The sequence below is a fragment of the Mobula hypostoma genome, chromosome 24 (genome assembly GCF_963921235.1).
Source record: "Mobula hypostoma chromosome 24, sMobHyp1.1, whole genome shotgun sequence".
Lineage (NCBI taxonomy): Eukaryota > Metazoa > Chordata > Chondrichthyes > Myliobatiformes > Myliobatidae > Mobula > Mobula hypostoma.
In genome coordinates this window covers 23,199,015-23,224,062 of record NC_086120.1, presented here as the reverse complement: position 1 = coordinate 23,224,062, position 25,048 = coordinate 23,199,015, and the positions used below count along the sequence as shown (strand labels likewise).

The following is a 25,048-nucleotide window of genomic DNA, read 5'->3' as shown; positions in this document are numbered from 1 at the left end:
GACGGTATTCCTGAGTCTCCATTTGGGACGCGTGACTGACAGTGAAAACTGAGGGGAAGCTACTGGCATGATGAAGGAAGCCCTGAACAGGACCAGAGATGGAGGACCTTCATTGCCACCCCAGACACCAGCGGCGTAACGGACAGCAAGTAAGCAAGCCACGTAACAATGTGCTCCTCCCCTTCCCTGAACACTCCCAAATTACAGCAAATACTGATGCACGTGTACTGAAAACAGGCAATTTCCTCAAAGCCACCCCAACTCGTGCTGCATCTCCCTTTCCTCTTGGCTCTGCTCCACAGCCAGGCACCCACCCCAACTCTCCCGCCCATCCTGACAGCAGGGCACTGTCTTGAAAAGGAAATCTCCCTGAAGCACCGTTACGACCGCCACCACAGATGGAGCGTATTCCGCCCGGAGGTCTGTGACCGGAGTTGTTTTGCAGGGATCTGTTCTGGGACCCCTGCTCTAGGATTTTGATGTGACTTAGGTGAGGACGTGCAAGGCTGGATTGGTAAGGTTGCAGATGACAAAGGCTGGAGGTGTGGTGGAGGGTGTAGAAGGTTATCATAGGTTACAGGGGACACTGAGAGGATGCAGAGCTGGGCTGGGGTACTGGCAGATAGAGTTCAATCTGGAAAACTGTGAAGTGATACACTTTAGAAAGTTGAACTTGACGACAGAATTCTTTACAGTGTGGCAGAACTTGGGGTCCAAGTCCACAGTTGCCTCAAAGTTACCACGCAGGTTGGTAGCTAAAAAGGTGTATGCTGTGTTGGCCTCTGTTAGTCAGGGGGCTGAGTTCACGAGTCGCGAGGCAAGGTTGCAGCTCTATAAAACGCTGGTTAGACCACTCTTGGAGTATTGCGTTCAATTCCGGTTGCCTCATCATAGGAAGGATGTGGAAGCTTTAAACCGGGCGCAGAGGAGATTTTCCAGGATGCTGCCTGGAAAACGGAGCATGTCTTACGAGGCAAAAGTTGCGCAAGCTGGAGCTTTTCTCTTTGGAGTGAAGGGGAGGATGAGAGGAGAGCTGATGGAGGTATACAAGATGTTACAAGGCATAGAGCTGACAGCCAGCACCTTTGTCCCAGGACGGCAATGGGTAATACAACAGGACATACTTTTAAGGTGATCGAAGGAAAGTACACAGTGGTAGGTATTTCTTTCAACAGAGTGATAAGTGCTAGGAACACACTGTCAGGGTGGTGGTAGAGGCAGAAACGTTTGAGACATTTAAGAGACTCTTAGATAACCAAACAGATTTTTTAAAAATGGAGGGATATATGGGAGGGAAGGGTTAAATTGATCTTAGAGTGGGTTAAAAGGTCAGCACAACATTGTGGGCCAAAGGGCCTGCACTGTAATGTTCTATGTTCCATACTTGAACTGCTGTCTACCTGCTAATGCTCTGTGCAATTATGTTGCTTCTGGGGGCCAAGGAGACTGGAGCATTCCATCAGCTTTACAAAGAGGACTTTGCATGTCTCTGAAGGATCACTACTGTCAGTGAACAAAGACTTGCTTCTGCCCAGTAGGAAGCCATCAAATGAGAGGCAATCTGCTCTGGTTTGATAAGATATTATCAGGGATGTAAAAAGATCCAGACAAGTGAGGAACTATAGCTGCATTGCCAAGTGGCAGAAACTTACTCCTCCTGCCCTTACAAGCTTGCGTCGAAATTCCTTGGTTGGGTTGTTAAAAGTGAGTTTCTCACAGCGTAGATGGTTCACGGGTGGGTTCCCTTCCAGGTTTAGGAATAAATCATATGTAAAACAGACTTTCTTCGGTTCTTCCTAATCAAAGAAAAATAATTATTTAGAACCTATTCAAATGTGAACTCTCTTTAATATAAAATTTCATAAGGAAGATGTGATGCACTTAAAGCAAAAATTCCAAAGCAGCTGATTAAACTATCAATTAAATGCTCAAACTAGTGGTTACATCAGTACTTGATGGATGATAACAGTTCAATATGTGCCAATGCCACAGGAAATAATCCAGACCTACCAGTGTCATGAAATCTTTCCGCTTTGCATTTTTCCCTGTTACAACATCATTTTTAATATTATCATAGAATAAAACAGCATAGAAGCAAGCCCTTCAACCCATCAACTCTACCCTATCTTATTCTTCCCACACTCCCATCAATCTTCCCACATTCTACCTCGCAGTTTTTTTTTGTTTTACTTTTGGGATACAGTGCAGAGTAAACCCTCCGACCCTTTGAGTCACGGCACCCAGTGATCCCCGGATTTAATCCCTAGCCTAATCACAGGACAGTTTATAATGACCAATTAACCTACCAACCAGAACATCTTTGGACTGTGGGAGGAAACCAGAGCACCCGGAGGAAACCCACGCGGTCAGAGGGAGAATGTACAAACTTATATCACAAACCCGAGAAAATCTACAGATGCTGGAAATCTGAGCAACACACACAAACTGCTGGAGGATCTCACCAGGCCAGGCAGCATCTATGGAAAAGAGTACAGTCGAAGTTTTGGGCCAAGACCCTCCAGTCCTGCCAAAGGGTCTCAGCCCGAATCGCCAGCTTCTTTTATCGTCGTTCATGTTGCTCCTCGAGATACAGCATGGAACAGGCCCTTCCGTCCCTTCAAGCTGGGCTGCCCAGCAATCCCCCGATTTAATCCTAGCCTACTCGTGGGACAATTTATAGTGACTAATTTAACCTACCAAATGACCCGTCATTGGACCGTGGGAAGAAACCCACGCAGGCAGGTCCAGACTCCTTACCAGCAGCGGTGGGAATCCAACCCTGGTCGCTGGTATGGTAAAATGTTGTGCTGACCACTATGCTACCCTTTATTTCTTAGTTCTGGTGCAGGATCTTTGAATCAGAATCACGTTTATTGTCACTGACGAGCATCATGAAACTTGTTGTATGGCAGTAGTACAGTACAAGTATAACAAATTACTTCAAGTTACAATAAGATTAGAGATTAAAAAGGGTTCAGAAGTCGAAAATCAAATCATTGATTTGAAACATGAACCATTTCTCTTTCTACAGAAGGTTCCTCACCTGAGTATTTCCAGCATTTTCTGTTTTTACTTCAGATTTCCACCATCTAATTTTTACTCAAAACATCCAGCTCTGACCACAAGGTGGCAGTGTGTCCCCCTCCACAACCTCCCAAAGCTGAATTTAAATTATCTTGCAAGATTCGGAAGTACAAACAAAAAATGTTTTAAATACTCAGTAGGTCAGGCAGAGACGGGTTTTTGTTTCAGATCACCCTTCTTTTCAATGTCAGCAGTTTATTATTTTTTCTAAAATTCAGAAATAGCTTTACTTCTTCCAATAAGCCTGTCAACTGAAAGGTCTATTTCCCTTAATGAAATTCTGTAGTTTCTGTAGGCAGTGTGCTAAGTGCCAATTAAAACTGTCTCTGGATCCTCTTAAATGCTCTCACTAATCCAGTCACTCCACCGACTCGATCTCTCCTACAAGGCTGGCCTGGGACTCTTGCCCTAGTTTATCACCGTAACTAGACTTCAGAAAGTGCCGTTTGAATGTGTGCATAGCGGTACGAGACGGGGACTGAACATGGTTTCCTTCATAAAAGTTGCTGGTGAATGCAGCAGGCCAGGCAGCATTTATAGGAAGAGGTACAGTCAACATTTTGGGCCGAGACCCTTCGTCAGGACGAAGCTGACGAAGGGTCTTGGCCCGAAACGTCGACTGTACCGCTTCCTAGAGATGCTGCCTGGCCTGCTGCGTTCACCAGCAACTTTCATGTGTGTTGCTTGAAATTCCAGCATCTGCAGAATTCCTCGTGTTTGGTTTCCTCCATCTCTGGAGACAGTGCAGGGGCTTGCAGCTGAGCAAGAATATCAAACACGATTGTGATGATGGACAGAACAGGGTTGAAGAGCCAACTTGCCTCCTTCAGCACAAATTCTCAAGTTCTTCTGCACTTGCATTTTTTCCTGTAGAATTGCAGTCTCAAGTTACTGCAGTGGCAACTTACAGAAATATTACTCCTACTGACAGCCATGTTTTTAGCGATACGGCTTGGAGTAGATACCTCTAGTCCTTCGATCCATGATGCCCCAGCAATCCCCGACAAACCCAATTAACCCTAAGCTAATCACAGGACAGCTTACAGTGACTAATCAACCTACTTGGCAACTCTTGGTCTGTGGAAGAAGACCAGAGCGCCCAGGGAAATCCCAGACTCCTTACAGAACGGCGCCGGAATTGAACTCTGAACTCTGGAGCGCCCCAAGCTGTAATAGCCTTGCACTAACCACTGCGCTACCGTGACTCCGGAATTTTCTGTCTCTTTTTATGCAGCTACCTTGCTCCCAGGCCTGCACTCCACTCTCCTTTCTACTCTGTGTAGGAGGAAGCATCTGCTGCCTGTGCAGAGGCCTCAGAGCCAGCAAAATGGGATTGAGCACCTACTGCAGTCCTGTGGGCAGCGGCAAAAAGTGAAACCAACAAAGAGAAGCAGTGACATTTGTAGACCAACAGGAACTGAATAAATCAGGCAATCGGACGGTTGGGTGTTCCTTCGGCTGCTTGGTTGCCATTTAGTCAGGTGAAGGTAAGAAGGGGGATTTAAGCAGGATATATGGTGACAAAATGGCAGCAAGATTGACCAGGAAATGCTGATCTATCTTCTCCACAGTATCCCAGTGAAGGGTTACTGCACTAATTATTCCCGAACAATATGATCTTCTGTGCTAGGCACCTCTTTCAAGAGCACTCCAGAAATTAGGGGCTACTGATCTAAATTTCCAAGCCAAAATATTTTGGTAATGCTAATGGATGATAACTATCGGCCAGCACCCTGCACCTCTGGAAGACTGCCAAAAGCCACTGCCTCAGTCCCACGTGCCCACGCTGGGAATCAGTGCACATCTGCGCCATGATCCTAGGCTCTTCTTACGGTGAACTGAATCTTTCTCCACATCAGGGGCTCCCACCTTTTTTATGCCATGGACCAATACCATTAAGAGGTACTGGTCCATGGCATTTCCCACGTTGGAAATCCCTGCTCTACATCAGGAGGGGTTTTGGAACTTTGAAGCTATCAGGCTGTATTGGAGTGTCTGGCTTGGGCTTTAATGGAAGAATCTCAAAGGACGACGACATTCCACCCGTCACCCTCCCCGCATCCTTACCATATCCCCCAGAGTGCTCTGGAAACTGAAAATAATCACTTAACAGACAGCAGGTCACTCAGCCACGGATAAGGAAATTCACAAGAATGTTCCTGATGAGGGAAATAGGGACACTGATAGACAGGAATAGTGTCACTATGCTGGTCAGCCCCCCCCCCCACCGCACCACTCTTTTGTTTAGTCAGTTAAAATTTAGCAGAGGTACCTTGTTCTTGAAATATACATCGATTGGCAAAATAAATCCAGCGTATCCAGACTCCTCCACTTTGTAAGGTGGCTCTTTACAAACTAAGTTGGAAGAAAGAAATATGAGGTTATTGTTCAACCCACAACTGAAAGCTTGTTGACTGCACGTACTGAAGGTCTCTTTCAAACAATAAGCAATAAAACAGCCACATTCATTGAGTTGCTTTAAGAGTATCAACAGCATATTCCTGGAGACACCATTCTATCTCAGTATTAGATCATGTTTTTAACTGCAAAACTAACAATCTGAACATTTCAACTTTGAAAAACACTTTAGCCTCCAGTTCATGTTTTTATTCCCCCCTTCACTCTGAAGGAACTGGTTACCCATATGGCTCTTACTCTTTCCTGCATCCACAATCACACCATGTCATATGGAAACAAGAGGAGGGGGCAGAATGCATGATGAGTTAATGCAACACCCTCATCAAATATAATTGTAACAACTGAGGAAAGAGTAATCTATTACAGCAGAGATCCCAAGAAATTCATACAAGACACATTCTCCACCAACCTCATTGGTGGAGAGTGGTTCACAAGTTGCTAGGGTTGTTAAGAAGGTCTATGGTGAGTTGGCTTTCATTAGTAGGGGGATTGAGTTCAAGAGGCGTGAGGTAGGTGAGGCACCTGCCGGAGGGTCTTGGCCTGAAACGTTGACTGTGTTTTTTTCCCCACAGATGCTGCCTGGCGTGCTGAGTCCCTCCAGCTTGTTGTGCGTGTAGCTCTACAAAATCCTGGTTAGACCACACTTGGAGCATTGTGTTCATTTCTGGTCCCCTCATTAGAGGGGGGATGTGGAAGCTTTAGAGAGAGATTTACCAGAATGCTGCCTGGATTACAGAGGCTGAGTGAGCTGGGGCTTTTCTCTTTGGAGCGAAGGAGGATGAGAGGCGATTGGATAGAGGTGGACAAGATGATAAGAGGCACAGACAGAGTGGACAGCCAGAGACTTTTTCCCTCCCAGAGTGGAAATGGCTAATGCAAGGGGCTAATTTCTGCTTTAAATATACCCAATGATTTGTCCTCCACAGCTGTCTGTAGCAATGAATTCCACAGATTCACTATTTTTAGAAAAATGGAGGGCTATGTGGGAGGGAAGGGTTAGATTGATCTTTCAGTAGGTTAAAAGGTCAGCACAACGTCGTGGGCCGGATGGTTATGTTCTAATTAGACAACCTGTAGAACAGGAATTCCCAACCTTTTTTATGCTACAGACCCCGACCATTAACTGAGGGATCTGTGCACACCGGGTTGGGAGCCCCCCGCTCCAGAAGATAACAATTTTAAATTAATTTGTTTTATTTATTGTGATACAGCATGGAGTTGTGCCATCCAGCAACACCTGATTTAATCCTAGTCGAATCACAGGACGATTTGTAAGGACTAATTAACCTACCAACTGTTACGTCTTTGGAGTGTGGGGAGAAACCAGAGCACCTGGAGGAAACCCACACAGCCACGGGGCGAACGTACAAACTCCTCATAGGCATCGGCAGGAACTGCACCCGCATCACTGGCACAAGTGCTGTGCCAACCACTACGCTACCATACTGCCCCTGCTGGATCTATTGAGTATAAAAAGGCATCCGTTAGTCTTGCGAGACCATGGATCTGCGCCTGGAAAGTCTTCACTCTCCAGGGCGCAGGCCTGGGCAAGGTTGTATGGAAGACTGGCAGTTGCCCATGCTGCAAGTCTCCCCTCTCCACGACACCGATGTTGTCCAAGGGAAGGGCATTAGGACCCATACAGCTTGGCACCGGTGTTGTCGCGGAGCAATGTGTGATTAAGTGCCTCGCTCAAGGACACAACACGCTGCCTTGGCTGGGGCTCGAACTCACGACCTTCAGGTCGCTAGTCCAATGCCTTAACCACTTGGCCACGTGTCCACCTATCGAGTATGCTGACAAGAAAACTGAATCTCAGGGTTGTATACGACGACATAGGATATACTTTGATAAAGAAATTAGCTTTGAACTCACTGACGCTAGTAATTGCTTTCTGTTGATGGTTTAGCAAAGTTCTGCTCAGTTTACTCTTTTCTCTCTGATTTTATTTACCGCAATGTTGTGTGCTCTTCTTAAACCTCTCCTTTTAAGTCATCTTGAGTTAGGCGCTGAAATTAGCCAAATTAAGAGCGGAGGACAGCCAACCAGAATGAGCACTAGGGTTCATCTTTCATATTGGAAAGTCAGTTCTCTTCCTACTTGAGACTGCCAACTGCGAATGCGTGGCTTGCTGCCAGCAAAACAGATGGGACGAGAAACCTTCAGCATTCTGTAACAAAACACCAGCACAACATCCCAACTTCTTGTCACGGCCGCAGCTTAAAAACAAAATCCTTCAATCAAAGCTGCCACCCACACCGTACTCCAGATTGCTTTCTGCCGCACGATAAGCAAGCAAAACACTGAAAATAAAACTTATCGCAGAAACTGTAGCTTTAGTATTTTTGAAGACAGCTACGCATAATGTGAGTCAAGACATTCATTTGAAGCATCGTGTATTTAAAGCCCTTGTTTCTATTTTTAGTGTTCTAGAAAATGCATCTAATCTTGAGTATTTTATCTTAATCAACGATTTTAATCAACTTGCTGAAAGTACCACAAACTGAATTGAAACCCTTTGCACCTCTCCAGATATGGTGGTGCTTCCTTGCTGTGGAGGATCGTTACAATATAGCTGTGACTGAGCTGTTAGTCAGACAACTACATAGTCTGCACGGAGATTATAATCAGCACAGCTCTGACTGGTCGTATCACAGCTGTAGGTACGATTTAGTCCATGGAGCTTTGAGATACTATTGTTAAAGTTGCATAGCTTTAGCTACAATGAAAAAACATGGTGGGGGTGGGGAAGGGACGTGGACGGAACAAGAGACGAAAGGGGAAAGGCAAAAGAGTCGAGATGAAGCTGCAGACAATATGCAATAGGTTGCAGTTTTTGCATCTGAGAGAAAACCACTAGGAAACTGCAGAGAGAGAGAGAGAGACGCAAAGCAAATGTTCAGCAGGCAGCATAGCACAAAGTGGAGAGGAAAGTCCTTCAGCCACCCTCCCCTCACAGACCATCAACCACAAACCCCATACTTTTTAAAAATTATTTGAGGGGTAAGGGTAGTGGCACTGTCATCGGGTACTTTGCAGATTTTCGCAAAGTGCGGGTGTCTGGGGCCGGACGGCATCCCAGGGCGCGTCCTCAAAGTGCGTGCGGAGCAGCTGGCTGGTGTGCCTACGGACATTTTTAATCTCTCCCCCTCCCAGTGTGCAGTGCCCTCCTGTTGCAAATCACCCTTCATTGTCCCTGTGCCTAAGAAAACCAAGGTAACATGCCCGGACAACTGGCGCCCTGTCGCACTCACCTCAATAATAAGCAAATGCTTTGAGAGGCTGGTTAAAGATCACCTCTGCAGCATGCTGCCACCCAAACTGGACCCCCTACAACTTGCCTACAGACGGAACTGGTCTACCTGACACCATAGCCACAGCACTACACACGATCCTCACTCACCTGGAGAAGGGGGATACCTACGTAAGAATGCTACACCACAATTCCGTCCGGACTCGACAGGAAGCTGAGGTACCGCGGCCTGCACCCCACCTTGTGCAGCTGGACCCTGGACTTCCCATCAGATCGCCGGCAGGTGGTAAGGATGGGCTCCCTTACCTCTGCCCCTCAACACAGGTGCCCTCCCAGAGTTGTGTCCTGAGTCCCCTCCTCTATTCCCTTTATACTCATGACCATACCGCCACACACAGCTCCAATCTACACCTACGATTGTACCGCCACACACAGCTCCAATCTACACCTACGATTGTACCGCCACACACAGCTCCAATCTACACCTACGATTGTACCGCCACACACAGCTCCAATCTGCTGATCAAATTCGCAGCTGACATGACTTTGATCGGCCTAATTTCTAGTGGTGATGAGACAGCCTACAGAGGAGAGGGTGACACACTGACACAGTGGTGCCAAGATAACAACCTCTCCCTCAATGTCCAAAAAAAAAAGAGCTGATTGTGGATTACAGGAGGAACGGAGACAGGCTCACCCCGATCAACATCAATGGGACTGCAGTGAGAGGGTGAGTAGTTTCAAGTTCCTCAGTATACACATCACCGAAGATCTCACCTGGACTGTACACACCGACCTTGTGACATAAACAGCACAACAGCGTCTCTTCCTCCTCAGGAGACTGAAGAAGTTCGGCATGAGCCCCCAAATCCTCAAGACCTTCTACAGGGGCACCATTGAGAGCATCCTGACTGGCTGTATCACTGCCTGGTCTGGGAACCACACCAGTCTGGATCACTGGGCACCACAGAGAGTGGCACGGACAGCAGACAGCCCAGTACATCTGGGCACCACAGAGAGTGGCACGGACAGCAGACAGCCCAGTACATCTGGGCACCACAGAGAGTGGCACGGAGTGGCACACAGGTCCCTCGAGCCACACGGCCCAGTAATCCCTCAGATTTAACCCTAGCCTAATCACGACACAATGTACCGTGACCAGTTAACCCACCAACCTGCAGGTATTTAGGAAACCCGAGTCTCCGGAGGAAACCAGTGTAGTCACGGGGAGAACATACAAACTCCTTACAGGCAGCGGCGGGAATTGAACCTGGGTCACCTGTAAAGCGCTTTGCTAACCACTACGCTACCGTGCAAATCCCCCAGAATACATGTAGACATTAGGATTCTAAAATGGGTCTCTAATATGCCAAAGAGCAGAGGACGAATTGCCTGCAAAGGTTCTGGTCCAAATGGATCAGCTGCTAGAACTCCCAAAGATCTCTGAGAACTGGATGTTTACAACTCTAGGACTGATTGAAACAAACACAATTAACGTACAATCACTCTCACAAATCCAATGGCTACTGTACATAGATGCCTCTCAAAGTCCAACCCTATGACCCCGTCATGAGAGGGGGGAAATGGGCAAGGCTGGCCAACAGGGCTCTGGTGAAGCTGTGTAGGCTGAGCCCCTGTACAGTGAATAGAATGGATTACAGAACCATTGATGAACTCCATCCGTACCACTGACTGGATGACAGGAGGTCATCAATGGCCTATGCTCCAATGGGAACTAAGGGCCCAAGTAGAGGAAGACTGCACATAGAACATAACACCTGAAGAGATAAAAATGCATACATGAAAGGCATTATAATGACATTATCAGTGGTCATCCAACATGCACACAAAATGGTGGAGGAACTCAGCAGGTCAGACAGTTGACATTCCAAGCCAAGACCCTTCATCAGAACTGAAAAAGAAGGGTCAGAAGCCAGAATAAGGTGTTGGGGCAGTGGGGGGGGGGGGGTGGTGGAGGTAAGGAGAATAAACTGGCAGGTGATTGGTAGATGAGGGGGAGTAAGGTCAGAAGGCAGGGAGGTGATAGGTGGAAGAGGAAAGGGGCAAAAGGAGGAAGGAACTGATAGGAGAGGGCAGTGGACCATGGAAGAAAGGGAAGGGGACAGAGAACCAGAGGGAGTTGATGGGCAGGTGAGGAGAGAATGGGTGAGATAAGAACCAGGATGGGGAATGGAAAGAGAGGAGGGAGAGGAGGTGAAATTGGAGAAATCAATGCTCATGTTGTCCATTTGTTATTGCTCCTTCAGACTGAGTTTGACCTCATCATGGCAGTAGGGGCGGCCATGGACAGCTATGACAGAATGGGAATGGGAAGTCAAACTGAAACAAGCAGTCACCGGGAGGTCCTACCTTTCACGGCCAACAGAGCAAAGGTGGCTGACAAAACAGTCCCCAGTCTGCACTGGGTCTCGCTGATGTCGAGGAGGCAGGAGGCACTGAATAAAATCGATGGCCCCAGCAAGTGTGAAGATAAAGTATCACCTCACCTGGAAGGATTGCTTGGAGCCCTGAATGATTGTGAGGGTGGGGGTGTAGGGGCAGGTATAGCACCTGTCACGCTTGTGGGGGTAAGCGCCAGGAGGGAGAACAGTGGCAAGGGACAAGTGGACAAGGGAGCTACATAGAGAGAAATCCTCATGGAAAGCCAGGAGCTAGGGGGAAGATGTGCTGGGCGGTGGGGTCTTCTTTCACATAGCAGATGTTACGAAGAATGATGTGCTGGATTCGGAGGCCTGTGGGGCGGTAGGCAAGGACAAGGAGAAGCATATGCCTGTTACGAGGGCAGATGTGTGGGAAATGGAGGAGATGAGGGTGAGGGGAGCATCAACAGTGAAAGGAAACCCTGTTCTTTGAAAAAGAGAAGACATCTCAGTGTTCTGTAATGGAAAGCCTCCTACTCAAAGCAGATGGTGTGGAGACAGAGAAACGGACAGAAGGAAACAGCATTTTTACAAATGGCAGGGTGGGAAGAAGTATAATTAAGATAACTGAGAGTTAGAAAGTTTGTAAAAAAGAATACATTAGTGGATACTCTGTTTCCAGACAGATGTCAGAAGTGGAACTATGATGAAAAACTTTTAGACTCTTTTTGGGGAAGTCCCAAAAATATTATAGCTAATGAAGTAATTTTCAAATGCAGGCAATATTAAAATATAGTTACACAGCACCCAATTTGCTCACAGAAAGTCCCCACTAATCAGCTCTTGATCAATCCATTCTCCATACCATTTCATACTGGCACCTCCCCTCTCTCTACCCAGTCCTGATGAAGAGTCTCAACACAAAACGTCGACTACCCATTTCCCTCCATCAATGTTGCCCGACCCACTGAGTTCCTCCAGCTCCTTTGTGCTAGCAACAGATGACCTGTTCTTCCTCAGAAACCAGAGTTCACTTCCCAGAGATCCTGTACGTCAACTGAAAGGGCAGCCTGGCCCTCAACATGCAAAGTTCAGCATCACCAACAATACCAGCATTCCACCATGGGAATGACCTCCGCTTTGCAGAGTGGACCTTGGACACACACAGCAGCAGGAGTGCCAAGTTCAAAGGTCACAAAAAAGTGACTGCAGTTTTCGGGGAAGGCAATTAGATTTAGATAAAAGTCCAGCAGACGAAGTTTACTTGGATTTTTTTGGCAGGCATTGACTAATTTCCTCATAGACTATTAAAATGATTGTGGTTTGTGGGAGTGAGACAAGCTATCTTAATGGAAGCACGTAAGGGAGGCTGCTTTATCTGAAGATGGAACAGAGTGGTAGAGAGGGCAAAGGACCCTAGCTCTTTTTTTTTCTGGGAAAACGAGCTGTTAACTGTAGATAAGAGATTTGAAAGGAAACAACATAACCACAAGCATTGCTTCAGTTTGCGAGCATGTGTAGGAGACCAACTTGAACTACATGTTCCAAGATGCTAACGATAAACGGGTTTATAAGCACAAATATCTGCGCCTTTTACACAATGCTCATAGAGAGCATTACTGAGCTCCAGCGGCTTGAGCACTTACTGGATGTAATGCTAATACAATTGCAGTTATAAATAGATCATGTCGCTTTTAAAATCCCCTCAACTGTTCAAATGATCAACTTCCTGTAGAATTAGTCGACTAGACCTGGGAAAATAACGTAGATAAATGTGTCCCACGTTACACATTAACGCATTTCCAGGGTGCCGCGTGCTCTATCTTAAGTAAACAAGGCAACGTGCCTTTTTTTAAAAAAAAAGACCACACGATTCTTAACTGGTGTCACGGCACCTTGTGGTTAGCGCAACACTAATACAGCTTGGGACGTCGGAGTCTGGAGTTCAATTCCGTCCTGTCTGTCAGAAATTTGTGCGCCCTTCCCATGAGCGCACGAGGTTCCTCCGGGTGCTCCCGATTTTCTCCCACAGCCCAAATCGGTGGGTTAATAGGTCATTGTAAATTGTCCTGTGATTACGCTAGGGTTAAATAGGTGGGCTGCTGGGCCACGTGGCTCATTGGACCAGAAAAGGTTGCTCAACACTGTATCTCTAAATTCATTAATTAATCCTGAAACACAAAGCCCTAATGTGTCTGGGGATGGTGGGGGGGCGGGGAGAGAGAATAATCAATAGACAGGCTACTGATAATTAAACAACAAGGACAATCCTGTGATGCATAAATGCACTTTCATACTTAGCCCACTGAAGTTGTGGAAACTCAAAGGAGAAGCCATTGATACCATTGAATGCAGCACTCAAAGTCAAACTGCAATGATTATTATGGGCTTGATAAATATTCCAAAAGCCTGCTTTACAAATCTTATCAAGACACTCCAGAACATGGAACAACTTCACCTGCCCCTTAGAGTTGATTGCACCTTAGAAGATGAAATGTATTCTGGCAATCTCTTCCAAGCGCCTGATTCTTGGTAAGGGAACTGTTTACTTTCTTTGCATCACAAGGAACATAACAGACTGCATTTTTCTGTGCAAGAGAAACTGTCTCGAGAAAGAGACACAAGAAACTGCAAGTGCTGTAATTTTGAGCAAAAAAAAGCAAATTGCTGGAGGACCTCAGCAGCAGATCAGGCTCATGTATGAAGAGTAACGGCCAGTGGAGGACCAGGTCAGGCTGAAGAGTAACGGCCAGTGGAGGGCCGGGTCAGGCTGAAGAGTAACGGCCAGTGGAGGGCCGGGTCAGGCTGAAGAGTAACGGCCAGTGGAGGGCCGGGTCGGGCTGAAGAGTAACGGCCAGTGGAGGGCCGGGTCAGGCTGGAGAGTAACGGCCAGTGGAGGGCCGGGTCGGGCTGAAGAGTAACGGCCAGTGGAGGGCCGGGTCAGGCTGAAGAGTAACGGCCAGTGGAGGACCGGGTCAGGCTGAAGAGTAACGGCCAGTGGAGGGCCGGGTCAGGCTGGAGAGTAACGGCCAGTGGAGGGCCGGGTCAGGCTGAAGAGTAACGGCCAGTGGAGGGCCGGGTCGGGCTGAAGAGTAACGGCCAGTGGAGGGCCGGGTCAGGCTGGAGAGTAACGGCCAGTGGAGGGCCGGGTCAGGCTGGAGAGTAACGGCCAGTGGAGGGCCGGGTCAGGCTGGAGAGTAACGGCCAGTGGAGGGCCGGGTCAGGCTGGAGAGTAACGGCCAGTGGAGGACCGGGTCGGGCTGAAGAGTAATGGCCAGTGGAGGGCCGGGTCGGGCTGAAGAGTAACGGCCAGTGGAGGGCCGGGTCGGGCTGGAGAGTAACGGCCAGTGGAGGGCCGGGTCAGGCTGGAGAGTAACGGCCAGTGGAGGGCCGGGTCAGGCTGGAGAGTAACGGCCAGTGGAGGGCCGGGTCAGGCTGGAGAGTAACGGCCAGTGGAGGGCCGGGTCAGGCTGGAGAGTAACGGCCAGTGGAGGGCCGGGTCAGGCTGGAGAGTAACGGCCAGTGGAGGGCCGGGTCAGGCTGGAGAGTAACGGCCAGTGGAGGACCGGGTCAGGCTGAAGAGTAACGGCCAGTGGAGGGCCGGGTCGGGCTGATGAGTAACGGCCAGTGGAGGACCGGGTCGGGCTGATGAGTAACGGCCAGTGGAGGGCCGGGTCAGGCTGAAGAGTAACAGCCAGTGGAGGGCCGGGTCAGGCTGAAGAGTAACGGCCAGTGGAGGGCCGGGTCAGGCTGAAGAGTAACGGCCAGTGGAGGGCCGGGTCGGGCTGATGAGTAACGGCCAGTGGAGGACCAGGTCAGTCTGAAGAGTAACGGCCAGTGGAGGGCCGGGTCGGGCTGAAGAGTAACGGCCAGTGGAGGACCGGGTCAGGCTGAAGAGTAACGGCCAGTGGAGGACCTCAGCAGGTCAGGGGCATCTATGAAGAATGATGGCCAGTCAAAATTTTGACTCAAGACCTTCCATCTAAAAATGAGGGTCCTCTTCCAGCCAGTGTGGCAGCAACTCTGAATGAGTTGTTAGTCGAAATGTCAAAAGGAATATTGTAGATTTTGAATAAGGACCAGAGATCACTTGTTCCAAAACATGACAGCACAAAAGGCTAAAATGATGGCAATACTAACTTCTGAAAAAATAAATTGAAGTTCCAAATGTGATATCTACTGAGTACAATTTCCTGAAAAGGACCAGTAAAGCAGCTCTAAAGCATTACTTCTCTAGTGGGGTAAACGTAAAACGCTCGACGTATACTCAGCTTGAAGTGACTTGGAACAAGTGATAGCCATTCCAAATCATGAAGGTCATAACAAGAAAGAACTTTGTATCCCTGTGTTAAACCCATTTTGGTGGACGCGTCAAGAAAAGTGACCATCAGAATGTTATCATTTATTCCCAGGCAAATTGAATTCAAAAGCTGGGAGTTTGTACTTCAGTAATATAGGGTGAGACCACACCCCATACAGTATATAGAGTGAGACCACGCCCTATGTACAGTACTGGTCTCTCTCTGGATCCCCTCCTCCTCCCCCTTCACCTATGGTCCACTCTCCTCTCCTATCAGATTCCTTCCTCTCTAGCCCTTTACCTATCCTACCCACCTGGCTTCACCCATCATCTTCTGGCCACCTATTTCCCCTCCCCTCCCCTCCCCTCCCATCTTCTTTATTCTGGTGTCTTCCTCTTTTCAGTCCTGAAGAAGGGTCTCGGCCTGAAACGTTGACTGTTTATTCATTTCCATAGATGCTGCCTGACCTGCTGAGTTCCCCCAGAATTTCACGTGTGTTGCTTTGAATTTCCAGAATCTGCAGAATCTCTTGTGTTTATGATTTGCTCCTTATTTAAAGGTGTTTATGAGTTGTAAATAGTCCAGAAGCTTACTAAACTATTACTTGGAATGGGCAAGGGAGATAAGAGATAGACAAAGTGGAAATATTTGCATGGTCCCGGGTAAAAAGAGAGGACCGGGATCACGTTATCAAATCTATATGTGTCCATTACTTTTTGCAATTGAAGAAATGCTTTGAAGAATCTTCAAACAAACGGAGGAAGTAAAAGGGGTGGCCCGGTAACATCGCGGTTAACACAAAGCTATTACAGCACCAGTGACCCAGGTTAATTCCGCCGCTGTCTGTGAGGAATTTGTATGTTCTCTACCGTGACTGTGTGGTTTCCCCCAGGTTCAGTGGTTTCCCACATTCCAAAGATGTACGGAACATCACAGTGGTTAATTGGTCACATGGGTGCAATTGGGTGGCGTAAGCTCATTGGGCTTCTGTGCTGTGTCCCTAAATAAATAACAGGAAGCTCAGCCCAGGCAAATAGTTTTGTCTTCACGCAGAAACACGGAAATGGCTTATGATCAAGACAAATTAAAGTATTCGGGCAGTAGGTAGCCTAAAATTCTTTTGAATCACCCAAATCACCAAAAGTTGAAATATAAACACAGGGCAACATATTCGAAATGTACTAAATGTCTTCAAGTAAGTTCTCTCCACTTGCAATATCACTCTTCCCATGAAAATCTTGAATAATACATTTTAGAATACCTATAATGATGCTCATCCACCCTCAGTCACTCGTACAACGTCCTTTGACGCTGATAAAAGGGAATTAGTTGGAGCATATGATTCCCCTTCCTGAGAGGATCTATAACCTTATGTACCAGAGTTCGTCCAATCTATGCTGTCGGCTTCCATGTTTCCATTTGGAAATTATCCTAAGCCAACTCTTCCTCGTTCTAGATAATTGTTATTCATTTACTCCTTGAATTGAGCCTCACAGAGAACATTGACCTTAGGAAGGGTTTCACCGTTTCATACTGGCTGTTGTCCCTCCAGACTGATCATTAACCAATTGTCTGTGGAAAGGAATTCCTCAGTCATCACATCTGCAGAGGTACCAGCATATGTACATTCAAGAGAAGATGACACTCCTGCCAATAATCTGCCTGATGAAGGAAGAGAGATTTGTAGCATTTCTTCATCTCATTACACACCCGTTGTTCTCATCACCTAATGTGAGAAGGGTCTTAAAATCATAAGTAACCTGCATGACCTCCACGAGGTCACCGACAAGCCAGCAATACAGGTAGGCTCGGCAGATGAAATTTAACACAGGAATGAGAGAGGAGGATTTCAGAGTTCTGAAATTCACTCGCTAGGCAGGTGCTGACAGGCGAAATTCTTCACACATTTCAAAAGCACCTGGTGCTTAGCTAAGACCACCAACCGAGACCTGAGATGTCTGATTAGATTAAATAGTTTTTGTTTGTGCTCATCATAAATTTACTGGATTATGCTGTCTCTTCTATAATGTACATCTCCTCAGTGTAACACAGTCGCATCAGCTGTAGCAGCAGTTACAATAAGCCTTGACTAATAGCTCACGTGGGACTACCAAGCGTGGTCAAAAGATAATGAGCTATTGGTCACTGGTTGAAATAAGGGAGCACTCATAAACAAACAAGAACTGAAAAACACAGAGGGCCTCTTTCTTAAACCATTCCCATTTCTCTTGTGATGACATAATTGGTGGTAGAAGGTACTCAGTTTCCTTTAATAATAATCCTTTAATCTATATCATGAAAAGATTAACTCTTCACTGCCAAGCACTGTTCACAAGTCAATAGCTGTATTACTGCCAATACAGCAACAAAGGCACTTTGCTGACTCCAAATCACCTTGGGACAGCCCGAGGTCCCTCGAGACATTACACAATTACGAGTCTTTCTTTCGTTTGTCAACTGGATATCTTCAGGCATTACGGGGGGGGGGGGGGGAGAGACAGCCAATGTAATAAGGTGGGAGAAAAGAGCTGGAGTAAGGGCCACTGGTAGGGGGTGGTTGGGAGTGGGGTGGGGAAGATACAAGAAATTCGGAGATGTTTGGTGAAAGAGGCAAAGGGCTGAAGATGAGGTATGATTGGTGAGGACAATGCACCATGGAATAAAGGGAAGGGAAGGAAGGCAGATCAAGAGGGTGGGGGAGGGAAAACAGAAGAGGTGATGAGGCCGGTGGGATAAGGGAAATGGTTATCAATAGAGAAATCGATGTTCATCTTATCTGAGGACATGGACAGTCATGGTGATATGGGAATTAAAACGGCTGGCTACCAGAAGATCCTGGCTGTTACAAAGGTGCTTGACGAACCAGTCCCCCAATCTGTGCCAGGTTCCACCAGTGCAGAGGAGGCTGCACGAGCCGTAATAAATGACACCAATGGATGACATATGAGACTTAAATGCCTCAGTGGGAAGGACTGCTTACAACCGAGTGGTGGTGAGGAGGTGGTAGCATTTCTCACACTTGCAGGGGTCAGTACCTGGAGGGGGATCAGTAGAGGGGGACTTGTGCTGTGCTGTGCTTTGCTGTAACTTGTCTAGGGGGTGCTGCCCATTACCTTCACCACTGCTCAATTGAAAAGACGAAGATTTGCAGTTTGTCGAGCCTGAGCAGTTCTAATGCCACATCAATGTATAACCCACACTTGGCACCAAAATATTCCACAACCTTCAACACATGGGACTAATTACTATTTAATAAACCTTTTCTGTTGTTAGAGGGATACAAGTATGTCTCAATTTCTCTGCTTATTACGAAGCAGTCTTTCATTTGAGTCATCAATCTTAATTTAAAGGTTACTGGGTAGATCAGATAACCAGGTTTTCAAAACTCCTCATGTAAACATGGCTGAAGAAATAGTGTGAATCTGCTGCCAGCAATGCCGCGCACAGGCATGTCAATTATTTTAAAAACAGGATGTCCTAAATGATAAATGCTGTTCGCTGGAACTTCAATTTCGCAAGACTGCAAATCACTTTTAATAAGTGGCGATAGCCAAGAGGTCCACTGCTGGACTAACTCTTCAAATCATGTTTCAGGATTACATGATTAATTTGTTGTGAGAAGTTTAAGTGCATTATTACACTTCGAGCTTTACCTTTTATTATAGACACCTGCTTATTAATGCACATATTTAATCAGCCAATCATGTGGCAACAACTCAATGCACGAGTTCAGCTCATTGACATTTTAAAACAAGCCAAAGGCCATCCATGTGAAATAAGCAACACACATCAAGGTTGCTGGTGAACGCAGCAGGCCAGGCAGCATCTGTAGGAAGAGGTGCAGTCGACGTTTCAGGCCGAGACCCTTCGTCAGGACTAACTGAAGGAAGAGTGAGTAAGGGATTTGAAAGTTGGAGGAGGAGGGGGAGATCCAAAATGATAGGAGAAGACAGGAGGGGAAGGGATGGAGTCAAGAGCTGGACAGGTGATAGGCAAAAGGGGATACGAGAGGATCATGGGACAGGAGGTCTGGGAAGAAAGACAAGGAGGGGGCGGGGGGACCCAGAGGATGGGCAAGAGGTATATTCAGAGGGACAGTGGGAGAAAAAGGAGAGTGAGAGAAAGAATGTGTGCATAAAGATAAGTAACAGATGGGGTACGAGGGGGAGGTGGGGCCTTAGCGGAAGTTAGAGAAGTCGATGTTCATGCCATCAGGTTGGAGGCTACCCAGACGGAATATAAGGTGTTGTTCCTCCAACCTGAGTGTGGCTTCATTACGGTAGAGGAGGCCGTGGATAGACATGTCAGAATGGGAATGGGATGTGGAATTTAAATGTGTGGCCACTGGGAGATCCTGCTTTCTCTGGCGGACAGAGCGTAGATGTTCAGCAAAGCGGTCTCCCAGTCTGCGTCGGGTCTCGCCAATATATAAAAGGCCACATCGGGAGCATGTGGCCTTTTATATATTGGCGAGACCTGACGCAGACTGGGAGACCGCTTTGCTGAACATCTACGCTCTGTCCGCCAGAGAAAGCAGGATCTCCCAGTGGCCACACATTTTAATTCCACATCCCATTCCCATTCTGACATGTCTATCCACGGCCTCCTCTACCGTAATGAAGCCACACTCAGGTTGGAGGAACAACACCTTATATTCCGTCTGGGTAGCCTCCAACCTGATGGCATGAAAATCGACTTCTCTAACTTCCGCTAAGGCCCCACCTCCCCCTCGTACCCCATCTGTTACTTATCTTTATGCACACATTCTTTCTCTCACTCTCCTTTTTCTCCCACTGTCCCTCTGAATATACCTCTTGCCCATCCTCTGGGTCGTCCCCCCCTCCTTGTCTTTCTTCCCGGACCTCCTGTCCCATGATCCTCTCGTATCCCCTTTTGCCTATCACCTGTCCAGCTCTTGGTTCTATCCCTCCCCCTCCTGTCTTCTCCTATCATTTTAGATCTCCCCCTCCCCCTCCAACTTTCAAATCCCTTACTCACTCTTCCTTCAGTTAGTCCTGACGAAGGGTCTCGGCCTGAAACGTCGACTGCACCTCTTCCTAGAGATGCTGCCTGGCCTGCTGCGTTCACCAGCAACTTTGATGTGTGTTGCTTGAATTTCCAGCATCTGCAGAATTCCTGTTGTTTCCATGTGAAATAAACTCAGTGGCCACTTTAGTAAATATACCTGCTCGTTAATACAAATATCTAATCAGCCAATCATGTGGCAACAACAATGCATAAAAGCACACACGCATGGTCAAGAGGTTCAGGTGTTGATTGGACCAAACATCAGAATCAGAAAGAAATGTGATCTAAGTGACTTTCCCCATTGAATGACTGTTGGTATCAGGTGGTTTCAGTGTCTCAGAAACTGCTGATCTCCTGGGATCATTCTCTATAGAAAATGGTGCGGAAAAACAAGAACTATACCTTGAGTGGCAATTTTGGGGAAAGAAAGTGACTCGTTAATGAGAGAGGCCAAAGGAGAATGGTCATACTGTCTCAAGCAAACAGAAAGGCAACTGTAACTCAAATAACCACATGTTACAACAGTGGTGTGCAGAAGAGCATCTCTGAATGGACAACATGCCGAACTATGAAGTGGATGGGCTACAGCAGTAGAACAGGAATGTACACTCAGTGACCACTTCATTAGGTACAAGAGGTCCCGAGGCAAGCAGAAGGTTCAGAATTAATACCTTGAGCTGTCCTGTAGGGGAGGACTCAAGGATATCTACTGAGAGTGACCTGGTGCTAGGCAATGTACCTGGTCAGGTGACAAGTCTCTCGATGGGCAAGCAGCTTGGAGAGAGTGGCCACAACTCCCTAACCTTTCCACTGGTTTCCTTCCCTGTATAGTGGGCACCTGGAGTGGAAGGTACTGCAGAGAGCAGTGTTATATCAGACAGCTGTAGCTCTAGGCAACTGGACTTGTTGTCTTGTCTAGAAGACATTTCGCCATTCATCCAAGAGGCTTCTTCAGTATCCATGGTGGGTTGTTTTCCAACTTATAAACTCTGTGAGTTGTTTTAAAAGTTATAGGAATCACATGAAGGTCGTTAGGAGTCACAGAGGTAATGAGAGGGTTATTAGTCTTATCTTTGCATGAATAGAGGTATGAGCTGTTGTGGAGATGCTGGGGTAGAGATGTTGGGACTGCATTGTAAGTAGCTGATAGTTGGTGTCGTATCCCACCCTCACTGTTCAGGGATGGGTTTTCCAGTTTGACAAAATAGCTTCTCTAACCCCTCTTTCAAACCACCTGTCATCTCAGTCCAAAATGTGCACATTGTTATTAAAGGAGTGCCCTTTGTCCTTTAGGTGTAGATATACAGCCGAGTCTTGACCTGAGGTGTTAGCCCTCCTATGTTGGCCAATCCGTTTGTGAAGCAGTTGCTTTGTCTCGCCAATATACAGATCTGTGAAGTTCTCATTGCATTGGATAGCATATACAATATTGCTCGGTTTATGTCATTGTATAGGATCCTTGGGGTGGACAAGTTTCTGTCTGAGTGTGTTTGTAGGTTTTGAAAAACACAGGGATTTTGCTCTAGACAACACAGCAAGTCCGGTTGTCTTGATTTACCACTGCTTGATTATACAATAACCTGGAAGACTTAAAACCTTCAGACGTACAGCAGTACTGTACAACAGATTTTTCAGCCACCTGTCATTTCTGTGGTTGGGAGGAGTTAGTGTACTCTCACTGACTGTGAGAGGTTGCAAACTCTGACTGCATATCTGCTCCTAAAGTTCGGGTTGTATCTTAGCCCCCACGGTCCTGATCCACTGTCACTGGGTGCAGAGAGGGACGAGTCGGTCAGGGTAACTCCTGGATAGCTTTCTCTTGGACCTGGCCAAGTTGGTCATTCACGAGTCCAGGGGATGGGCAGTCAAGGGCTCTGCCCAGGCCAATTGCTCGCCCCTCTCCCAGAGTCAAGTTCAGCCTGGGTGACCCCGGAGAAGCAGGATGTCATTTCTATTGTCACAATAGATGATTTCCAGGAGTGTTGGGACCTCAAGGGCTCAAGTGTGTTGTAAGTAATAATATTTTCATTTGAAATTGTAAGTGGTCACAGTGATTTTGTTAAAGAACAAAAACGTGCTGGAACTTTTCACAAACATTAGGATAAGTCAATCCCCAAGGCCAGACTGGATACACTCTAGTTACCCCAGGAAGTGAGGAAAGAGATTGCTGCACCTTTGGTGATGATCTTTGCACTCTCACTGGCCACAGTAGTACCCGAAGATCGGAGAGTGGCAAATGTTATCCCTTTGTTCAAGAAAGATAATTGGGGATCATCCGAGGGGTGATTGATAAATTCGTGGCCTAAGGTAGAAGGAGTCAATTTTAGAAAACCTAGCACATTTATTTTTCAACATAGTCCCCGCCTACGTTTACACACTTAGTCCAGCGGTCGTGGAGAATACGGACCTTGGGCCTCCAGAAAGTGTCCACAGATGGGTGATTGATAAGTTTGTGGCCTAAGGTAGAAGGAGATTAGTTATACAGCTCTCGTTACATGCACATGCATTTCAACTCCTTGAGTGGTTATGCAGAAAGTTTGAAGTTAATAACTCATCTCCTCCTACCTTAGGCCACGAATTTATCAATCACCCCAAATGAGTTATTCTCTGATCAGTTATTAGCTTCAAACTTTCTGCATAACCACTCAGAGTTGAACTGCATGTTCCTGTAACGAGAGCTGAATAACTCATCTCCTTCCACCGTAGGCCACAAACTTATCAATCACCCCTGTTGTGGACACTTTCTGGAGGTCCAAGATCCGTATGCTCCACGACCGCTGGACTAAGTTTGTAAATGTAGGAGGGACTATATTGAAAAATATACACAAAATACTCTGCAGATGCTGGGGTCATGGCAACATGCACAACACGCTGGAGGAACTCAGCAGGTCAGGCAGCATCCATGGAAACGAACAGTCAACATTTCGGGCCGAGACCCTTCGTCAGGACTGAAGAGGGAGGGGGCAGAGTCCCTCTTCAGTCCTGACGAAGGGTCTCGGCCCGAAATGTTGAAAAATAAATGTGCTAGGTTTTCAAAAATTGACCCCTTCTACCTTGGGCCACAAACTTATCAACAACCCCTCGAAAACCAGTGAGTTTTCCAGTGAGTCTTAAGAGTGGGCAAACTTTTTTTGAATATTCTTAGAGACAGGTATTACAACATTTAGAGAAGCATCAGCATGGCTTTGAGAAGTCAGCATGGCTTGTGAGGAGTAGGTCATGTCTCACAAACCAGTGAACTCCGTGAGGAAATGACAAAACAAATTGATGAAGGCAAGAGCGATGGATGTGGTCTATAAGAATTTTGTAAGGCACTTGACAAGGTTCCCCATAGTAGGCTCCTACAGAAAGTTAGGAGGCATGGGATCCAGGGGAACCTGGCTGCCTGGATTCAGAATTGGCTTGTCCACAGAAGGCAGAGGATGGTTGTGAAGGGAGCATAATTCTACCTGAAGGTTGGTCGGTGTTTCACAGGGATCAGTTCTGGGATCCCTGCTCCTTGTGATTTTTTGTAATTGACTTGGATTAGGAAGTGGAAGTTTGTGTCATCTGCAAAGACCGGAGGTGTGGTGGATAGCGTAGAAGGTTGTCGTACATTACAACAGGACATTGATAGGATACAGACCTGGGCTGAGAAGTGGCAGATGGAGTTCAATCTGGAAAAGTATGGCTGCAGTGGAGAATTACCAGGATGCTGCCTGGATTAGATAGCATGTGTTAAGACAACAGACTGAGTGAGCACAGGCTTTTCTCTTTGGGGAGGAGACTTGAAAGTGTAGAAGGTGAAAAGAGGCATAGACAGAGTGCACAGTGAGCACATTTTCCCCATGGTGCAAATGGAAAATATAAAATATGGAAAATGGGTATAATTTTAAAGTGGTTTGAGAAATGTATAGGGAAAACATCAGAGGTCATTATTTTTTAAATATACACAGTGGGGTATGCATGGAACATTCCTTACTATTCCCTTTGAAATAGGTACCTGGGGACATTACTAATTTTAACTGAGGACTATTATGCATAGACCCTGTAAAATAGGCAAATGCAGTCAGGCTCTGTGTATGCATAAAGGAAGATATCATTGGCTGTTCACATTCATTATGAGGGAGGCATTGGCTCATACCAACAACTCAGTTTTCAAGGATGACGTGAGAATGAGGAGCATTAGCCCAATGCAGAAGTGGTACACTAGAACAAGGAGGGCCAATTACTCAAGCCTACCCCAGTACGGATAACAGAACCTAGTCAAAATTACTCAGTGATGCAAGACTGCAAGGGACTGGAAACTCCATTTTAGGTTCCCTATGTGATCCCAAGTAATGATCAAATTCCCCGAGACTTGTTTCACATGCAAGACTAAAGCAAAACTTGGAACCAGGCAAATTCTTTAAATTCTTCCTACATTTGGAAGATCTTTAATCTTGGTGTTTGATGGCTCATTTGTTAAATAACTTTCCAAAGAGCAGGTGATGGATGAGGAATAAGATTCAGAATGAAGAACCAGATAACACAAGTCCATTCAACAGGAGAGATATTACAAAGAGCAGAATATCCAAGACACAGGAGATCTGTCTTTTGGATTA

General features: G+C 46.7%; 1 protein-coding gene across 3 annotated transcripts in view; it reads right to left on the bottom strand.

Moving 5' to 3' along the window:
* Positions 1 to 25,048, bottom strand: part of LOC134337179 (protein ENL-like) — a 134,999-nt gene that overhangs the window by 39,975 nt on the left and 69,976 nt on the right. For 2 of the 3 annotated variants that reach the window (XM_063032009.1, XM_063032010.1), the window contains exons 3-4: positions 5,357 to 5,439; positions 1,653 to 1,796 (exon numbers count right to left, since the gene is read on the bottom strand). In XM_063032009.1, the coding sequence (XP_062888079.1) occupies positions 1,653 to 1,796; positions 5,357 to 5,439 (227 nt within the window). Of the gene's footprint in view, positions 1 to 1,652; positions 1,797 to 5,356; positions 5,440 to 6,793; positions 6,963 to 25,048 lie in introns of all 3 variants that reach the window. The other variant, XM_063032008.1, reaches the window with a different exon arrangement.